General features: G+C 47.0%; 1 protein-coding gene across 1 annotated transcript in view; it reads right to left on the reverse strand.

Annotated features, from left to right (window-relative positions):
- syne1a (spectrin repeat containing, nuclear envelope 1a) overlaps positions 1-17,793 on the reverse strand; it is an 84,434-nt gene that overhangs the window by 8,846 nt on the left and 57,795 nt on the right. Inside the window, exons 93-131 of the mRNA XM_088286706.1 lie at positions 17,138-17,347; positions 14,836-14,976; positions 14,292-14,405; positions 14,060-14,221; positions 13,305-13,499; positions 13,022-13,195; positions 11,769-11,960; positions 11,462-11,593; positions 11,038-11,138; positions 10,824-10,974; positions 10,615-10,743; positions 10,368-10,541; positions 10,083-10,298; positions 9,888-9,989; positions 9,551-9,670; positions 9,268-9,468; positions 8,918-9,091; positions 8,704-8,835; positions 8,436-8,632; positions 7,871-8,003; positions 7,543-7,725; positions 7,328-7,477; positions 7,026-7,202; positions 6,794-6,949; positions 6,342-6,497; positions 6,101-6,271; positions 5,871-6,004; positions 5,597-5,801; positions 4,976-5,158; positions 4,664-4,810; positions 4,435-4,589; positions 4,220-4,367; positions 4,043-4,137; positions 3,654-3,891; positions 3,215-3,466; positions 2,557-2,682; positions 2,003-2,158; positions 1,509-1,667; positions 1,252-1,418 (exon numbers count right to left, since the gene is read on the reverse strand). Coding sequence (XP_088142832.1) covers positions 1,252-1,418; positions 1,509-1,667; positions 2,003-2,158; positions 2,557-2,682; positions 3,215-3,466; positions 3,654-3,891; positions 4,043-4,137; positions 4,220-4,367; positions 4,435-4,589; positions 4,664-4,810; positions 4,976-5,158; positions 5,597-5,801; positions 5,871-6,004; positions 6,101-6,271; positions 6,342-6,497; positions 6,794-6,949; positions 7,026-7,202; positions 7,328-7,477; positions 7,543-7,725; positions 7,871-8,003; positions 8,436-8,632; positions 8,704-8,835; positions 8,918-9,091; positions 9,268-9,468; positions 9,551-9,670; positions 9,888-9,989; positions 10,083-10,298; positions 10,368-10,541; positions 10,615-10,743; positions 10,824-10,974; positions 11,038-11,138; positions 11,462-11,593; positions 11,769-11,960; positions 13,022-13,195; positions 13,305-13,499; positions 14,060-14,221; positions 14,292-14,405; positions 14,836-14,976; positions 17,138-17,347 — 6,308 coding nt within the window. The remainder of the gene's footprint in view (positions 1-1,251; positions 1,419-1,508; positions 1,668-2,002; positions 2,159-2,556; positions 2,683-3,214; positions 3,467-3,653; positions 3,892-4,042; positions 4,138-4,219; positions 4,368-4,434; positions 4,590-4,663; positions 4,811-4,975; positions 5,159-5,596; positions 5,802-5,870; positions 6,005-6,100; positions 6,272-6,341; positions 6,498-6,793; positions 6,950-7,025; positions 7,203-7,327; positions 7,478-7,542; positions 7,726-7,870; positions 8,004-8,435; positions 8,633-8,703; positions 8,836-8,917; positions 9,092-9,267; positions 9,469-9,550; positions 9,671-9,887; positions 9,990-10,082; positions 10,299-10,367; positions 10,542-10,614; positions 10,744-10,823; positions 10,975-11,037; positions 11,139-11,461; positions 11,594-11,768; positions 11,961-13,021; positions 13,196-13,304; positions 13,500-14,059; positions 14,222-14,291; positions 14,406-14,835; positions 14,977-17,137; positions 17,348-17,793) is intronic.

The following is a 17,793-nucleotide window of genomic DNA, read 5'->3' on the forward strand; positions in this document are numbered from 1 at the left end:
CAGAAAAGTTGCCCTGCCTGGTGACATCGCAGTCGCAGTGTGGCAGATTCTCGTCCGGGCTGTCTGCCATCTTCTCCGTCCCGAAGTCCAAAACCATGTGGGTGCAAAATTCCCAGAGACGCCGTTTAGCAAGGGAAGCGCTACTCTTCGCCTTCTCTTTCGTCTCACTTTGTGAGGTACTTTCTCCCACCGAGTGTGTGTGTGTGTGTGTGGGTGGGTTGGGTGGGGGCAGCTGCTGTTGTGTTGTGTGGCACAAGTGTGACATATCAACTGTTGCGCACCAAGGTTAAAAAAAAAAAAGAAGTGTGTGTTGTGAGGGGGGGAGGTTCGGTTAGAGTGACAAGTACTGCTGTTTCTAAATGTGGACTTACAGTCAGCGGCATGTGCTAAAGAGGCGGACAGAAACACACGCAGCCAACGAACACGCGCAACGGCGAAAGAAGCCATGCATCAAGATGGCAGTGCAGAGTACGGAAAATTGGAAGGCGCTAAACGCTTGCGCTAGCAAATGGCACAGCAAAGAGATTGCAGTAATTGCTTCAAAGTTAATATGCGTCACGAGAGTGAAGGAGAGGACGAGAGCGCAGCTGTCTGTGGGAGGTCAGAGTGTCCTTCCTCTGATTCGCTCCAGAGGACAACAACCGAGGCCGGGTGGCGGTGGTGGAAAACGGGGGCGGGATTCCGGGGTTGTACTTCATAAAAAAGTCGCAATCTTAGTCGGATGTGTTCACAAGTTGCCAAAGATACGATTTGAAAGTCCATGTTCACCATCTATTCAAATGAACTGTAGAGATCTAAAGTGGTACAATGACAGCACATGGACAAACTACATAAAAAACAAAATATTATGACTGTTTATTAATAGTACAATACTGCTGAGTGAAATTGGACGGACAAATTTGGTTTGGGTGTTTTTTTTGGGGAGGGTGCTGGAACAGATTAACTACATTTCCATTCATTTCAATGGTGAGAGATGATTTGAGATACAAATGCATTCATGGGCCATATTAAACTCTTATCTTAAGACACCACTGTCTATTGCACGTTTGGGGTAATAGCTTCTCCAATTTGTATTTATTTTTTTTTCATTTCTTGGACAAATATTTAAATTTATTCATCATTAGTTATTATTTTTTAGTTAATTCTATATTTAAGTTTTTTTATTTTATTCATTATTATTTAATATTTTTGTTTCCCCAAATCATTATACTTTTATTATTTTCATTTTACAAGTTATTTTTTGACACCCACCTGGCTGCAATGAGGTCGAGTAGGTGCGTCCAACGCTCGCTGACTTTAATGAGTTTGTGTTGTATGTCGGCAGCTTTGCCGTCCTGGCTGGCCCGGGCCAAGCGATGTCCCGTTAGCTGCAGCTGCTGCTTGTTCTCCTGAGCCACGCTGATTTCTTCCTGGTAGTCCTGGTAGGGAGAGTCGACAGTCGACGGCACGTTAACACGTGACAAGGATGCTCATGTTTATGTACATTGAAGAGCGAGCGGCGGGATCACCTTGCGCAGCTTTTCGATCATCTCCTCGATGCTGATGTCTCCATTTTGAGAGACTTTGCTCTCCATCTGCGTGAGCCACTCGCACAGTTCCTTGTTCTTCTCATTGAACACGGCCCATTCGTTCAACTTCTCGCTGACCTGCTGCCTGCGCAGGGAAACCTGACATGCAAACGCAGACAGAAACAATGCAACATATGCAAAAAAATGTGGAGAAAGCTTTGGAATTGTCGTTGCGAGATGTGATAAAAAAAATAAATACAAATAAATTTTCATTCGACTCTTTTAATTTAATTTTAATGACAACATTGTAAAATGATGAAGAAAAAACTTAATCACGTCTTATTTCAACTTTTTAAAAATCGTAATGTTTTTTTTTTTAATTTAATTGAAAAAATTAATGAGCCATTTAATTTAAAATAAAAAAAAAGATCATAAAAATGAGAAAGGTAGCTAAAAAATGAGATCAATTTACGACATTCACATTCTAACGCTACCTGGTGGCACACTTCCTCCCACTGGCGCTGCAGAAGCTGGAGGCGCTCCTGGAGTAGCGTGACGTCATCGCTGTCGACCACGCCCACCAAGGCGTCCCTCAAGAGGAACAAGGAAGTGAGGTCATCGCTGCAGCCCTCCACGCTGTTCTCCAGCTCCTGCGTGCACATGACAAGATGACGACGAGAAAAGCCCACCTTCTTCCTTCACTGATCAGTCCGATTGTGTCGCAAAAACACAGGAGCAGCATCACCTTGCATCCCCTTCCGCTTCTTCCGTCAAACACAAAAACATAAATGCACGCATCCACACACCCCCACTGGCTCACTGCGCATGCACTCACTCCTCCTTGGCGCTTTATCACCCAACCCCCTCTTTCTCTCCTCTCTATGCTCCTCCCCCGTTAGGCCGAGGACGTGTGATGCATGAAACATGAACACACATCCTGGAATTATCCTCACGACCGTTAAGAGCTGATGTGCTGCTACGGCAAAACGAGCAATAACCTCCTTGTTATTCACATTTTGCGGCATGCGTAAAAAAATTATGGGATTACCTTGCATCTCATCTGCTCGGCGTGCAGCTCGTCGTGATGGTCGGGCAGCGGCGCCGACAACTTCCTCTTGAAGGCCCTCAGCTTCCCCAGCGAGGCGTCGATGCCTTCCTCGCATCGCTCCCAATTCTAAGCTCCAAACAGCGCATCAAAAGCAAAGATGAGAGCGCAGAAGAGTCACAGCAAGCAGGGGAACGCTGCGCTCCAATGGGCGTAGACTATTTTTAGAGCGTGGATAGCTCGGGGGTATCTGACGATGAAACGGGATCTATTTGGCAAGGAATGTCCCGGCCGACATGACGTTAGTTATCTAGTCCAGTAATGTGAGGATTATTAAATTGAGGCCCATTTTAAATTATTAAAATTATATATTATTATATTAATTCTAAAATTAAATTTCAAATATGATAGCGGAAAAAATTGATCAATTCATAATTTTGATCCGATAATCGTCCTTATTCCAGAAAAAGCGGTGTTTCCTCTCAATTGTATTTTATAAAATTCTAACTTATGAGTTCTTCATATTTTTTTGGCGCAAAATTGGTATAATCCCCCCCCAAAAAACAAATCTAACAAATTCTATGGCCTAATTATTTACTTTCGCATATTTATATATATATATATATATAGATATAAAATTGCTGATGCGTGACTTCCTGACCTTGAGCAGAGCATGCAGCTCCTTCCTCTGCTGGTCCAGGCGATGGTGTGCGTGCCTCCACCTCTCCTGAATCTCCATCAGCTCCGTCTGCAGCGTGGCCTCGGCCCGGTCGTCGGCCGACAGCAGTAAGCTCCTGCCGGCCTCCACCGTCACGATGTAGCCTCCCTGCTGCCTCTTGAGAACGCGCTCGCGCAGCTGCAGAAGACGCGAAAGGGACAGCGGACCGAGGGGGTAGAGGTTAACTAAGGGAGTCTATGGGTCGGTGAGAGATGGGGGGGGGGGGTGTTAGACTTACACAAGATGCCGGCTTGGAATATGACGGCATTTTTAATCTTACAATCAAAGCAGGAAGCACGGCCCGCCACCGACTTTAGCAAAGTTGACCATCCTAGCCTCCGTACGGCTTTAAAAAAAAAAGCTCCATGTGAGCAACGCATACTTGTATCTGATCCAGCAAGTTCCTGGCCTGCTGCAGAGCGACGGGTTCTCCTCCGGAATGATGCGTGTCCAGCTCTCGCGACACGTCCTGGAGCCAGCGCAGCAGTTTTTCAAACATCTGGTGGTAGCTGTGCCACTGGTGGAGCAGACTGTCGATGATGCCCCGGCGCTGCTGGGCGCGCCGAACCACACCTTGCCACTGATTGGCCAGCAACGCCAGATTCACACTGAAGTCATCTCTGTTGGAGGATTAACACCGTTCAAGAACATTATTATGCTTATTACGACTCATTTGATAAGTACATTTATACATTTGACTGTTTGGGGTTTCTTGAATGATGTTGTATGTATGTTCAAGCTATTACTATTATTACAAGAATTTTAGATTACCCATCATCCACTTGTCCTTGGTCGAGCATATTATGCCCATCGCTGATAATGGAGTAAAGAATCTGCTGTCGGCTGAACATCTCAGCCTGGAACAACTGGAAGCAAACACACACCAGCAAAGTTTATTGTTCTCCTCTGTGTGCACGGACACAGACAGAAATTCAGTTTGTCTCTGACCTCGTGCTCTTGTTGCTGCTCCAGCAGACTCTGGTAGTTGCCTGTGATCTCGGCGGCCAGTTTGTTTTCCGCCTGTGACAGGAAGTCCATCCAGGCTTCGCACTTCTGCAGGAACGTCTGGTGCAGGAGCAGCGCCGCCTGCAGTTTGCTGGAGTCACAACGGCGTTAATTCTTCCGAGCGCCGAAAGGACAAGGAGATTTGAGCGCGAGCCTACCTGAACCTCTCGCTGAGGAGAGCCGAGTGAGACGCCCACGATCTGTTCAGACTCTGCAGACGCTTCAAATCTCCGTCGCTCGCCGGCAGTCTGTACACGAGCACGTTGACGCGCTCCAAGTCTGGAGACAAACTGCTCAGCTTGGACAGGGGAGCCTGCGAACGACGGCATTTTGCTCACTCGCGTCCCGAATGAGGATGAGACGACTAGAATGTGTCACGCGTCCTACCTTCAATTTGTCCATCCGCGTCCGGATGTCCGCCAGCGCCGGCGAGCCGAGCTGCTCTGACTCTTTCAACACCTGCTCGGCCTCGCCGTCCGTTTGAATGAGAGCGTCCAACTGCTCCCTGAAGCCCTCGCAGGCCCGACTTCCACACTAGTCACCGACAAACAACCATCAGAACTGACAGATAGACATAGACGGATGCTTGAAATGAACGCTTCCACCATATTGGATGTGGCAGACATGTCCCGTACTGATGTTCGCAAATGTTAAGTTTTTGGAAAAATCGCATTTTTTTTTTTTGTCCTCGATACGTACCTGCAGCGCCTCCTGCTGCCTGCGTAGGGAATGTGGCAGCGCCGCCAATCGACGCGTGAGCGCCATGTGGTCCGAATGCAGCGCCGCAAACGAGGAGGCGTCCACTCGGCTCCTCAGCTGTTCTCCCAAAGCGTGCAGCTGCTGCAAGGAATGTTGCACGGACTCCTGCTCACCAAGACACTCCTGTCATGGCAAGAACAGCAATCAACGCTCGATTTAGGATCAGACACCAATGAGCAATATTTTATTTGTGCATGCTTTTGTGGAGCTTTTTTTTTTTTTTTTAAATAACTAGCATTTAACTTAACAAATGCATACAAAAAATCAACAATATACTGCCCAGTGCTTTTAAGTATTCCAAGTATTTTTTTTCTTGTTTAATTCCTGAATTAAAGAGTCTGGAAAGAGTATTAAGGCAAGAAAGAAAAATCCTGAGCAAGGATCCACAACCCCAGCAGGACCCTGGATGACCCCCGTTGTGTAAATCAGGGGCTTGTCTCCCAACGCTCTAAAAGCTTTTATTGGACTGGCCGGCACACTGAGAGGGAAGGGTGTCCTTTAGGATTGTGTAGAGGCGGCTTGTAATAAATCAGTCGAGTGGCCCGACTGTGCAGCACTCACGTCACAGGCCTTGATCCAGTCGCTGCTCTCCTCTTCTGCGATGTCCCTGTCGGTGGCGCTCTTGAGCAGGCGGTCGGCACGTTCCTCCTGCCTCTCCACTGCTTTCAAACAAGCGGCGAATAATTCTGTGCATTGCTGCCACTGGCCCAGCAAGGCCTTACTGCTCCTCAGCTGCTCCGAGATTCCCTCTAATAGATCGTTCCATCTGAAGAAATGAGGTCAATATTTGGGATTGCACCTCCAATTGTTTTTTTTATATTATTTGCTGCGTTACCTCATGTTAACATCCCGCTGGGCTCTGTTGAGTGTTTCCGCCACGCATGGGTGGCATTCGGTGAGGAGCTGTCGGGTTACCGAGCCAAACTTGAGGAGACTGCTCTCCTGCTTGTCCATCTCCTCTTGCAGATTCTGGGGGGTCCATCCAAAACAAATCCAGTCAGCCCACCAAACAAAACAAATTCACACCTTGCGCCGCTCGTGCGTGGCAGTTTGTGCAGCGCTCACCTTCAGACTCTCCACCTGCTGCCGCACGGCCTCCGGGGAGCCACTTATGAGGGGCAACCGCGACACGCAATACCGGCCCTCCATCAGGTAGCCATCAATCTCTTCCGCCACACGCCTGTATAAGGTCCATTCTTCCAGCACCGAGCGCAGGCTCACCTTCATCTGACTTATCTGTGACAGCAACACTTGATTATAACCCAGAAAGAGAAAATGTCAGTGATTGGTTCATGAAGGAGTTTACCGTGTTGGCCAAATGAGCCCAGGATTGCTGGAGTCCTCGGAGGGTTTCCTTGACAACAGCGCAAGCTTCGGCTTTCTTATCCTGGATGAGAAGGTTGCCTCGTTCCTCAGCCTTCTCAAGATCCTTCTCTTTCTCCTTCACAAGTTCTTCCAACTCCTGGAAGAATGACAAGATAGTTGCAGCTCTTTTAAGTTGCCTCTTGGGAACAAAGAGTGATTGGAATTGAATGGAAAATTGAACTCGCTAAATGAAGTTGAGTTGAGTGCAGAAATGTGGCGGAGAAAACGAAACAAACGCTATTGGCTGGATCCCAGACAGGACAGAAAAAAAAATGCACGAAAAATGTATCCTGTCTCAAGACACCATTTAAGTCATTTACTGCCATTGACGGCTTAAGACGTTTTTTTTTTTTTCTGGTGGAGGTAACAAAAATGCCCCATTCGTGAATCTACCTGACAATCTTTCAGCGCATTCTGCACGGATGCAACGTCCTCGATCCTGTGTCTCTTCTTCAGTTTCTCCTCCTGCAGCGTCAGCCATGTTTTCAAGGCCTGCACTCCGTTCTCATGCTCGAGCCAACTTTCCAAAAGTCCTTCTAAATGCTGAATCTAAAACAAAGAAAAACCCGACAATTCAGTGCCAAGTCGCCACAGTTGACAGACGAGGCTTAAACGATGAGCGGACCTTTTCCGTGATGAGTCCTTGTAGGATCTGCCATCGTCTGTTCATCGCGCCGAGGCTCTCGGCAAAGTCGGTTTTATCGCTGCGCTTTCCCTCCACGTCCTGACTGCTGATCTGCAGTACCGACTGATTGACAAAGTCCACCGTCAGCTGTTTGCAGGTCAAATCGATGCGGAAGCCCTGAGAAAACGAGAGCGTGCTTGCAATTCGCATCGTATATTTTGATTCAAGATTTGAGAAAAAACATTCCAAACACAAACGACCTGACGTAACCTTCGATAACTAAATGTGTGTTCCTTTTTTACCTTGTACTTTTGCAAGAAGTTCTGGACCGCCTCGGAGCCCACAGCTCCGGCGATTTGGTCGCGGTCTTCGTTCATGATATTCTCCATAAGCGTGATCCAGCTGATGAGCTCTGCGATGGCGTGGCGTGACGCCAGCTTCTCCATCTGCAGCTGAGGGACAAAAAGGGGACAAATGGTTACGAGGACATTACGAAGCATCGTCATCGCTTACGGACCTGATGGAGCTTCTCTTGGACGACGGGAATCCGAGTGAGCAGCTCGGCCCACTGAGTGTCGACGTGGCCCAGGGCGGTCCTCAGACCGGCTGTATCCACCCGCTTCAATCTCAGCAGCTGGTTGCCCGTGCTCAGGACGGAGGAACGCAATGACGACTTGGCATCCACCTCCTTGGAAAACTCCTGCAAGAAGCCCCAAACGTCTCAAGTTTGGTCCGAAAATCAAAACTATGACCATCGCACAAGAATTGTCATCACCTCTAATCTCGTTGCACACTTGAGTACAATGACAATAAAGGGATTTCTATTCTATTCTATTCTATCATACCAGGAAGGCACAAAGGTGATCCCGGACGGTCTCCAGCTCCTGAGGCACGGTGACCGACTGGGTTGTCCAAAACTCAAGTCTGTCCAGAGCCAAGTCCAACCAGTGGTTTAACTCTGCAGACTCCCTCTGATACCTAGTGGTGTCAAGTAAACGACAATAAGGTGAAACCATAAAAATAAACAGAATTCAACAAATATTTATGACGCTTCACATTCAAGGGGGGCAGAAGAGAGAGAAAACGATGCATTTTCTGGACTATACGGCACACCTGTATATAAACTGCAGCAACCCATAAAAAAAAAAATAAAAATACACAAGCCACACCAGGTAAAATAAAAAAAAAAAATAAATAAAAAATAATTAAAAATTATATACAAGCCGCACCAGGTAAAAAGAGATTTTTTTTTATTTATTTAGTGTATTTTCTGAACTATAGAGCGCCCCTAGTGGTGAAAGAAAAAAAACACAGAAAAGCCACACCATTGTATTAGCTGCATGGTTCAAAATTGAGGAAAAATGGAGAAAATTCCCGAGGTATCAATGGTTATGTTTTCCTGAGTCTGACCTGCTCCAGTGTTTGAGGGTGGAGTCGAAGCGGTGCAGCTCCTTGTTGACTTTGGTGGTGGACGAGAGCCAGTGTTCTCCCAGCTGAGTCAGCTGGTTGTCCAAGTCTAAACAGCTGACAGACAAAAGAAGCCTTTTGCCCTCTTCCAGGACCTGATACAGTTGAGGCTGATGCTCCGTCAGACTGGCCTTCAGACGCTGAAACCAAACAGAAGATGGGAGTCACGCTCACAGGCTTTTTTTTTTTTTTTTTGTCGTGCGAGTCTCACCTGATAGAGATTGATCCTCTCCAAGAGTCTCGCCGCCGTCTCCTCCACGAGGCCCACCGTGGGGATGCTGCACTCGACGGCCTCCAGCTGTCGACACAGAGCCTGGTAGTCTTCCACAAGCCGGCTCCATGACTGGCAGCGACAAGGTCATCAACACTTGCGTATTGGCATCCCGAAATGAAATGGATGTTCGGAATCGGTTGCTCATCCTCACCTCCAGAATGCCCTCCAGCTCCACCCCCCTCCTGTGGGCCTGTTTGAGGACGCTGTGAGCTAAAGACATGGTCTCTTCCAGGGCCTGGCTTTCTCGCGGGGCCACCAAACCGGACACTTTGCCGTAGAAGGTCTGAGTGAGGATCATGTGGCATTCGAGACTCTGGAAGAACTCCTGAAGGGGGAAAGGGAAAACTAAATCAGTTTCTTCATCAAGGAACATAAGCCACTAACAAATTGTAACTAACTTTCCTTTTTTTTTTAAAACCTCATTTACAAGTGCGCATCTGTCCCTTTTAAAAATCAATTGTGGACTTTTTACTTTTTTGTAAAAATAGAATGACAGCTTACTTTGTGTTTGTCCAGTAACATTTGGACCTCCGTGACTGAGGCGACTGTCATTTTCTGGTCGGCGGCCATCTTGTCCTGGGCTGTGTCCACCAGGTCGGTGAGGTCTCGGAGCGCCGCCTCGTACTGAGCCTTGAGGGACAGGGCTCGGTTCAGGCCGCTGCCTCTGGAGCCCACCATCAGCAGCAGCTCTTCGTATGCATCCTGCACAAAAAATAGAAATAAAGCTTGTCATCAATGCCGACAGAGAACATTTAGTTTTTTTAATTCTTTTTTTTTGCTTTACATGTAGTTTGAGGAGCTCCTGGTGGGCGTGTCGGTCAGACTGAAAGCCTTCAGCTTTGGTCTTCAACTCGGTCACTTTCTGCTCAAACTCCCTCAGACTGTCTTCCACTTCTGATAACGTCTGCAAAAGATGATCATGTCGTTTATAGTAGCCATACAAGGCAAGGGTGCGCAAAAGCCCATTTATTGTAAACTATAAACCCAAAAAATTCAAATAAAAAATGCAATCCTAATATTTGTGTCGACAACATTGCACATTCACTGCCGTTGACGGACGTTATCGCCGGAATCATAAAAAACGGATTTTGTGTCTTTTCCTGCGTGTGTTGGTATCGAACCTCGATCTGCTTGGCTGCAGGCCTGTCCGCCGTGGCGGCCGTCTTCTGTAGCAGCAGGTGTTTGCTCTCGCTCAAAGCTGTGAACAGCATTCTGAGTTCATTCTGTCACAAAGACGGCAAGCGGTGTTGAAATTCAAACTAACTCTTTCCGTCCATGCTGAGGAACAAAAATCCCCGCGTCGAGTTTATTGTGACCTGGAAGTTTAAGTGCTCTTGCAGTCGCTCCCTCATGGTGTCGCATTGCTGCTCCAGGGTGGAGTCCAGCAAGCCCATCCTCTCATGCAGACCTTCCAGCGTGTTCTCCATCAAGGCTCGCTCCTCCGCTCCGCACAGCCTGCCCGCGCCGCCACCCAGGAGATCTCGGCACTCGTTCACCTCTCTGCTCATCTCCTTCAGATCTTTATTGGTGCTCTGACCGGAAGAAGCCACAACAAACGTTATTGGACTTCCTCACCGTGAGCCGCCCGTTCTCTTTCTTACCTCGAAATGTGTGAGCTGCATCTCCGTGTCTCCAGAAAGCAGCACGGGGCCCGAGAGCATCTCGTTCTCGGCGGCGTCCAACCAGGTGGAGGCGGCCGACACGGCGGCGTACAGATTCTGTTGGAGCGCCATGGCACCCGAGGAGAACGTCATCTTCTTGTCACCGCTTTCGGGCTGCAAAAGGAGCAAAAGGGGTTTAGACGACGACGCAAAAAGCTGTAAAAAAAAAAAAATAAAAAAATTTGACCTCTTCCGTGATTCTTCCCAGAGCTTGGCTGCAGGCCTCAAATAAAGCCGTCGGCGAACGAGCGTCCCGGCTGGCGGCCTCGCCTCGGAACACCATGCTGGGACTGGTCAGACGGGACCGGTGGAGGATCTGCGTGCACGAAAGTGGCATGAGAGGCGCCTCGTGAAGATGACCTCCACGTTTGGTGTCAGGCGAGGCGAAACCGGTACCGGGCTGAACTGATCCTGTTCCAACGTGTTGAGCGAGAGCTGCAGTTTGGTGCTCTGATCTTTGTTGAGATTCTCCCAACGTTGTCTCAAGTGGTCGCCCTGAGACAAGGTCTCCGTCTCCAGCAACACGCCCACGGGAAGCGACACCTCGCTGCAAAATGAGCAAATCATATTCAAGAGTTGAAAGCTAAAAATAAAAATTGAGAGAACGTACCTATCCCCATTTGTCGTGATCTGTTGACTGAAGACGTCTTCGCCAACACTGGCGACTGACTTAAGCAACCTTCTCTGCTCTGCTACGTGCTGCTGCAGCTCCTAAAAACAGGAAATGGGATTTGTGTGCGTGAAAATATGGAATACATCGAAATGCCAAAATCACATTTGACGTAATATAGATATATTTTTTTATTTTTATATTAATTAACTCATTTGCTGCCATTGACGGATATAGAATGCAAAAAAGTACATTCATGAGATGTGCTATAGAAAAGAAAATGACCCAAAAATCCATTTTAAAAAAGTTCACTTGAATATTTGGTTAAAAAAAAAAAAAAAGCTTTGTTGACCAGCATTCTGGCAAAGCAAACTTGAGCTCGCCCGCGTCACACGTGACTCCAAAAGTTCAGTATCCCCCTCACCCTCTGTCGGAGAAGATTGTCGTGATGCTGCTGCGTGCGCGACGAGCGAGCCTGAGCCAGCCAATCTTGCACGTTGGGGCTCTGCGAGAGCGACGAGTCCGGCTCGCTGTCATCCTGCTCTTGCAACGAACCCTGAGGTGGACGGGTGGGGAGAGCAGCGGCGTCAGGAGAGAGTCGTGCTTTTATCACTTGACTACCATTGACGGCTATAGACGTCAAAGATTTTTTTTTTTCTTGAATGTGGTCCGTGAGCACAAGAGAAAGTCTGAACCCGTGATGCGTCCATTTCATTTCAGCATTCACTCACCTGTATGTCCACTTGTTTGTCTTGCAGCATCTGCTGCAGCTCCAGCAGGCTGTCTTTCAATGAATGCAGTTTGACGGTGAGCTGCTCCGCCTCGCTCTTGGTGCCGGCCCGTCCCTCCAGGAGCAAGCTCTCGCTGTGCACCGACAGCTCGGACAGATACGACACTTTCTGCTCGATCTCCAACAGCATGTTCTGCAAAACCAGCAAATAGAAATGTTCTTTCTTGAAGGTCACGTTGAGGTTGGAATTCTTTCATCTGAGAGTGAGAGATGAAAGAACAAAAAGAGAGGCGCTCCACCCTGGTGTCCACATTGTGAGCGAGTGTTACGACGGAACAAAGCCATTAAAAGAAAAGCCAAGGGTTCGTGTCGGAGCATGGCTTTCAAGGACACTTGGCTGCGTTTGTCACATTCCCAGACTACACAAAGTGTCTCCATTCAACTGTTTTCCGTTACGTCTGCCAATCGGAGACTTCGAAAAAAACTTAACAACACTTCAAATTGAATTTTTTTTCCAGACAAAAACAAGTGGTGGAAAATAATGGAATGTGACAATTGAGATTTCAAAAGTGGATTTTTTTTTTTTATGAGATTTCGTAACGTCATCGTTAACCTTGTACATGCTGATCTGCGTTAATAATCCGTCATTTTAGCCAAGGTTCACCCCCCCCCCCTCGGAGATGAGGATGGGGCAGTGGACAAGAGCCATATGTGAGCTATAATCAGCTTATTTAACCTCTCTGAGGACGACAAACAGACACACACGCGCACGTTCCATTATTATGGTGGAAAGAACAATTACGAAGCATTACAGGCCCAATTTAGCCAACCAATATTGACTGTTGCGACGTGTTGCCATAGAAACACAAAGAGCAGGGGCTGTAAAAGAATGTTGAGTGGCGTTGCAACCATATATAGAGATAAAACTATGCTGTCTTTTTTCTCTTATCACTAAAGGGGAATTATAAGTACAAACTCAGTACGTACGGAATTATTCACAACCGGAGTTAAAAAAAAAAAGGGGGGGTTTGGCCGTATTTAGCCGTCAATGGTAGTAAATGAGTTAATGGAGAAATTCATTCACCTGCCCGTCCAGGTAAAAAGAATGTACTTTTTGACTTCTATAGCCGTCAATGGCAGCGAATGAGTTCATTTATTGTTACATCACCTCATTACAGTAACAGGAAAGAAAATGCGTATTAGGAGGCCCATCGTGTCTCATCACGAGACCAACGAGCAACGCCAGCAAGTCACCTGGCAGTCAATGAGCTGCTCCTCCATGTCGAGGTCTTCGTTTTGGAGGTGAAGCGCCGAGCTGAGGGTGGCGCGGGTGCTGAGCAGCCAGTGGTCCAGCTCCTCGGCCTCGCTGTGGTACCGCTGCAGCGCCTGTTCCTGACGCTGCTCCTCCAGCTGCTCGCTGAGCTTCTCCTGCGAGGGACATCAATGATCCACACGAGCGCCAAAAAAATAAAAAAATAAGAGGACGTTCTAAAGGAAACCCCGGGTCGTGTCGTAGGGCTCGAAATGAGCAGCTCACCTCCAACAGTTGCCGTTTCCCGGAGGCCTTCATCCTGATGGTGGCCATTCTGTCTCCGAGCACGGCGAGGGTGGACTGCAGGGCCAGCTGGTCGGCGGGCTCGCCGTCGCCGTCGCTGTCCGCCAGCTCCTCCGAGAAGCACGTGTGCAGCTCGCCGATCTCGTCTTGCAGCATCAGGATCTCGTCCATCAGAGCCTGGGTGAGAACAAGATCGATAAAGAGAGAGAGATTCATAACTGTCCAGTTTGTGTGAGATCCTGAGGACCGAGCACTTGGTGGTGGTCGAGTTAGAGCGCCTCATCATCAGCTCTGAGTGCGTGCAAGTCAAAAAAAAAAAGGGCAATAATCCATTTTAAAAAGTCTGACCTAATAACCAGTCTTTGGACGCGGGCTTCAAAGTGCCTCGTCGTTGAAAAGCCCCACAATGACGAGGTGGGATATACTCCAGCCTCTGGAGATTTTTGAGGCGCTCAAACAAGATGCTATCCAAATTAGCATCAAATTTTTCCAGGCCCTAGCACTAGTACTTGATTCACCCGTGATCAGGTGCGCATTCAGCATTTGAGAGCAGGGAGAACGGCTTCATTTTTTACAATTTTGAAGCCTAATTTTATATGCTGCATTTTTTCAACATTCAAATATCGTAGGGTGTCAAACAACACACTTCTTTATGATGTGTAAAATGTAGAAGACTTGTTTTCCCTACCAAACAGGGACTTCTTTTGCCTCATGCTTGCGCAGCTGTCGTCTCTCACCTGATGTGTCGCCATCTGGCTCTCGGGGCTCTTGCTGGGCTCCAGGCTTTCGCCGAGCGCCGCCTCGATGGACTCCATCTTGGTGGAAATGGACTGCAGGGACTCCTGGTAGTGCTGCTGTCGCTCCAGGGCTTCATACAGACTCTTCTGCTTCTCGCTTATCTGGGGCACGGCGAGACCATGAAAACGGTGCGTGCGATTATATTTTCGAAGCAGGTCGATTTAACCGTACCACGTTCTTGAGAGTTTCCCAGGATCTTTGCAGGTCATCCAGGTTAGCGGCGCTGGTTTCCAGAGACGGGTCGTAGAGCTCCTGGAGGGCAGTTCGACTCAGACCACCTCGACCCTGTTACGCAAGAGCACGGTAAGTGTGTGGGGAGTGGAAATGTATTTTTATGGAGGTAAATAAAAATAATTCATTTTGGGGAAAAAAGATATCGCTAAACAATTCAACAAATGCAACTTTGCCGAGCCCTGATTTAGAGCGACATTTCGACTCTTTGCTAAAGCCAATCAAATCTCTGAGTAGTGGTGTTGTTTTCACTCGGGAAGCATCTGACCGAGGTCTCATGAGAATAGTTTTCAAAAGCAGCACACTTTGCTGACCACGTGATGTGGGTTAAACATCCAAAAAGAAAAGATTTGATTTTCCAAGGGCAAAGTGTCGTGAATTTGAATTGAAAATAAAGTGGAGGGTGATGATGTGAAGAACTGGCAGGCCAAGCAGGGTTCAGCAGGTTTCCACGGGGGAGGGGGGGGGTGCGGATGGGCAGTACCTGGTTAAGAGGAGCATCAGCGTTAGCCCCAGGGGAGGGGGAGCGGCAGGCAGGGGGGGAGGAGACCTCGCTGTTGGTGCCCTCCTCCCCCGACTCCTCGGTCACAGGGGAGAGGAGCGTGTGGCAGCGGCCTGCCGTCATCTGACCACACCGCGTCGCCGCGCCAAAAGAAGCAGAAGGAGCAGGAGGAGGAGGGGAAATAAAACAGGACAGGAGAAGGCCGAATGAAAAGAGTGAGACAACAGAAAAAAAAAAAATAATAAAAAAAAAAAGCAAGTGCGAGAATAGGCTTTAAAATCAAAGTGGGAGTGCAGGTTGAGCAGGTTGCAGAGGAACATTGTTTGATAATTACACGGAGAACCAAAAAAAAAAATCCTTTTGATCGTGTTGCTGTCCAGCAGCAGTCAAGACACACGCGTCACAGAAGCTCTTGTGATGGCAACGTAATTCCTGACTTGACAATTTATAGTCTACAATATGCACCTAATGTTTAAATGGTCCATGCGTGACACCTGGAGAGAGAGGCAAAATTAAAAACAAAAAAAAAACCTTCTTAATTCTCTACCAGCCGAGTTAAAAAATAAATAAAAAATAAAAAACGGATCTTGGACATCTTTCGCTGTCAACGACAGTGAAAGAGTTAAAATTGTATTTTATGTATTTTATTTTTTTAGCTACTTTTTTTAAGGACTATATCAATCTAAAATATTTGACTCTGACATAAATACAATGTAAAGACAAACAGTTTCCGTTTTAAGATCAATTAATTAATTCAAACTGGTTCCGCTGTGCATGATTTGTCCATTGGGGGCAAAATCATGCGACTTTGACAAGTACTGTAATTACACAGTAACTGCAAAAGTATTAGTAATTTTATTTAATTTTTATATTGTCTGTCTACATGTGTTGCTGCACTGTTTTTTTTTTTTTTCAAATATCCGGTAAGGCATTATAACACCGGCACAAAGATGCTATTGTTAGTCCGTTTTTGGTGTTTCTAATGTTATGTGAGTAGTTACGTCTTTGCATTGAAATTGAAGCAAGGATAAACAAGAAAAAAAGCTGCAGTTTTAACTGAATATGACGACCACCAAGCACGTCATGCCTGGAGAGAGCATGCAAGGCATCAGCTGTCCTAGAAGGGGCCCGGTTATTTGCGTGCATGCGTGAGTGGCGAGACAGACGTGAAACGTGAGCCAAGGCCTCACCGCGCTGCTTTTTGGCACTTCACAACTCAGGCCGTCTTGTTAAAATACGCGGGCCGCTTTCCCGGGCTTTATGATGCAATGCGGTGCAATGGAGGACATGCAAAGTTTGTTCGCAGCTGCATGGACACGAGGTCAACAAACAAGTTGGTCCGGAGGACTCACGTCACTCGACTGTCGTGCTGGCGTGCCGCTTATACGCACACACACGCAAAGAAACATTCAGCGATATCCTGTTTCCTGGCACAACGTAGCGCAGACAGCAGTGACGAGGCCGCGGAATGCGAGAAGTAGACAGTAGTGTGAGAATTCCAAACAAAGCTGGCTAATGAATGAAACTACAGCTAAAAAGTGCACGAGCGCGCGCACATAAAGAAGAAGGAAAATCTCGACTTGACGTATGACTCAAAAGTTTCTGTACTACAGTGGACGAGGATTAAGTGAAAACATAATGTATAAGAAATGACCATATAATTATAAAAGAATACATCAAAATGGGAAACAAAAAATGTGGCATGCATCTTCATTTAAAAAGTACCAGAAATAATGTATAAAATAATTCAATAATTTAATATAATAAATAATAAAAGAAATACGCTTTGTATTGAAATGTTCAATTTTTTTTAATTGCAAAGACCTTTTTATTATTAATAAATAAATAAATAAACATATCATTACAGTCAATATAATTTGTCGTATTGCTATTTATTGAAATAATAAATAATAAATTAATAATAAAATCCCAAACATTTTTTTTTCTTTTAATTCATAAAGATGGCTATTCTATTGATAATTGTTTTTTACATTTCTATTTCTGAAAGATGGTGACTTAGCGAGTAAGTGGGAGAGAAAAAAAATCTATTAATTGTATTATTTATTGAAATATTTGTTGCTGTCAAAAACGAGGTAATTGAGAGATAAAATTCAGATGAGAAAATATTTGTTGTTTTGACGCACTTATTCAAAACATGTGAATGGGCTCAAGAAACAAAAAAGGTTTGAGGAACAGCTGAACATTTTAAAATTCTGATTCTATTGTAGAAGATGCCATCACACACACACACAGCCAAGATGTGTGTGGGACCTCGGCCACTCACCATGACAACCGAGGGGTGTGCAGGAAGCTCCTTGTCGCCGGTTCCTCTGGCGCCGGGCATGTCGTCGTCGCTCAGCTCGTCCGAGAGGCCGTCCGGCTCGCTGACCGTCAGCAGCATGGTGGCGTGCTTGGCCTTCAACGTCAGCATCTTGCACTTGGAGTGGAGCGAGGCGATCTGCTCCTGGTAGCCGCGGATCTTCTGGGCAAGCTCCTGTCACAACATACCCCCGGCAACAGAAAAAGCCGTGCGCCCCCCCCGAGGGGTCAGCAGAGGTTGGGTCGCTACTTCCTGGTTCACAAGGCAAAGCTCCGCGAGTTGTCGGCGTGCTGAATGAGACGCCGGTGTGTGCCGAGCAAACGGAGCATTCTCCTCCCTTTCCCAACCGCTGCTTTTTTTTTTTTTTGGAGCGTTCGCATAGAAAGACAACAGCTCTGGCTCACTCTCTCTCTCTCTCTCTCGGCTGTATCTCACAGCCAATCAGAGCAGAGAACAAGCGTATGACTCAGAGCGGCGGTCGGGCTAACAGGAAGGATGTTTGGTTGAGCGAGACGGCGAGAGAGGGAGAGACTGAATTCAAAATTCCTTAAAACCTCAAAAAGAAATGCAGGGGGAAAACAGGAAGTGATGTCAGCGTCGCCCCCCCCTTTCTTCCCTCT

The sequence above is a fragment of the Idiotropiscis lumnitzeri genome, chromosome 21 (assembly GCF_059441095.1).
Source record: "Idiotropiscis lumnitzeri isolate Australia: NSW breed Sydney's pygmy pipehorse chromosome 21, RoL_Ilum_1.0, whole genome shotgun sequence".
In the NCBI taxonomy this organism is placed as follows: Eukaryota; Metazoa; Chordata; class Actinopteri; order Syngnathiformes; family Syngnathidae; genus Idiotropiscis; species Idiotropiscis lumnitzeri.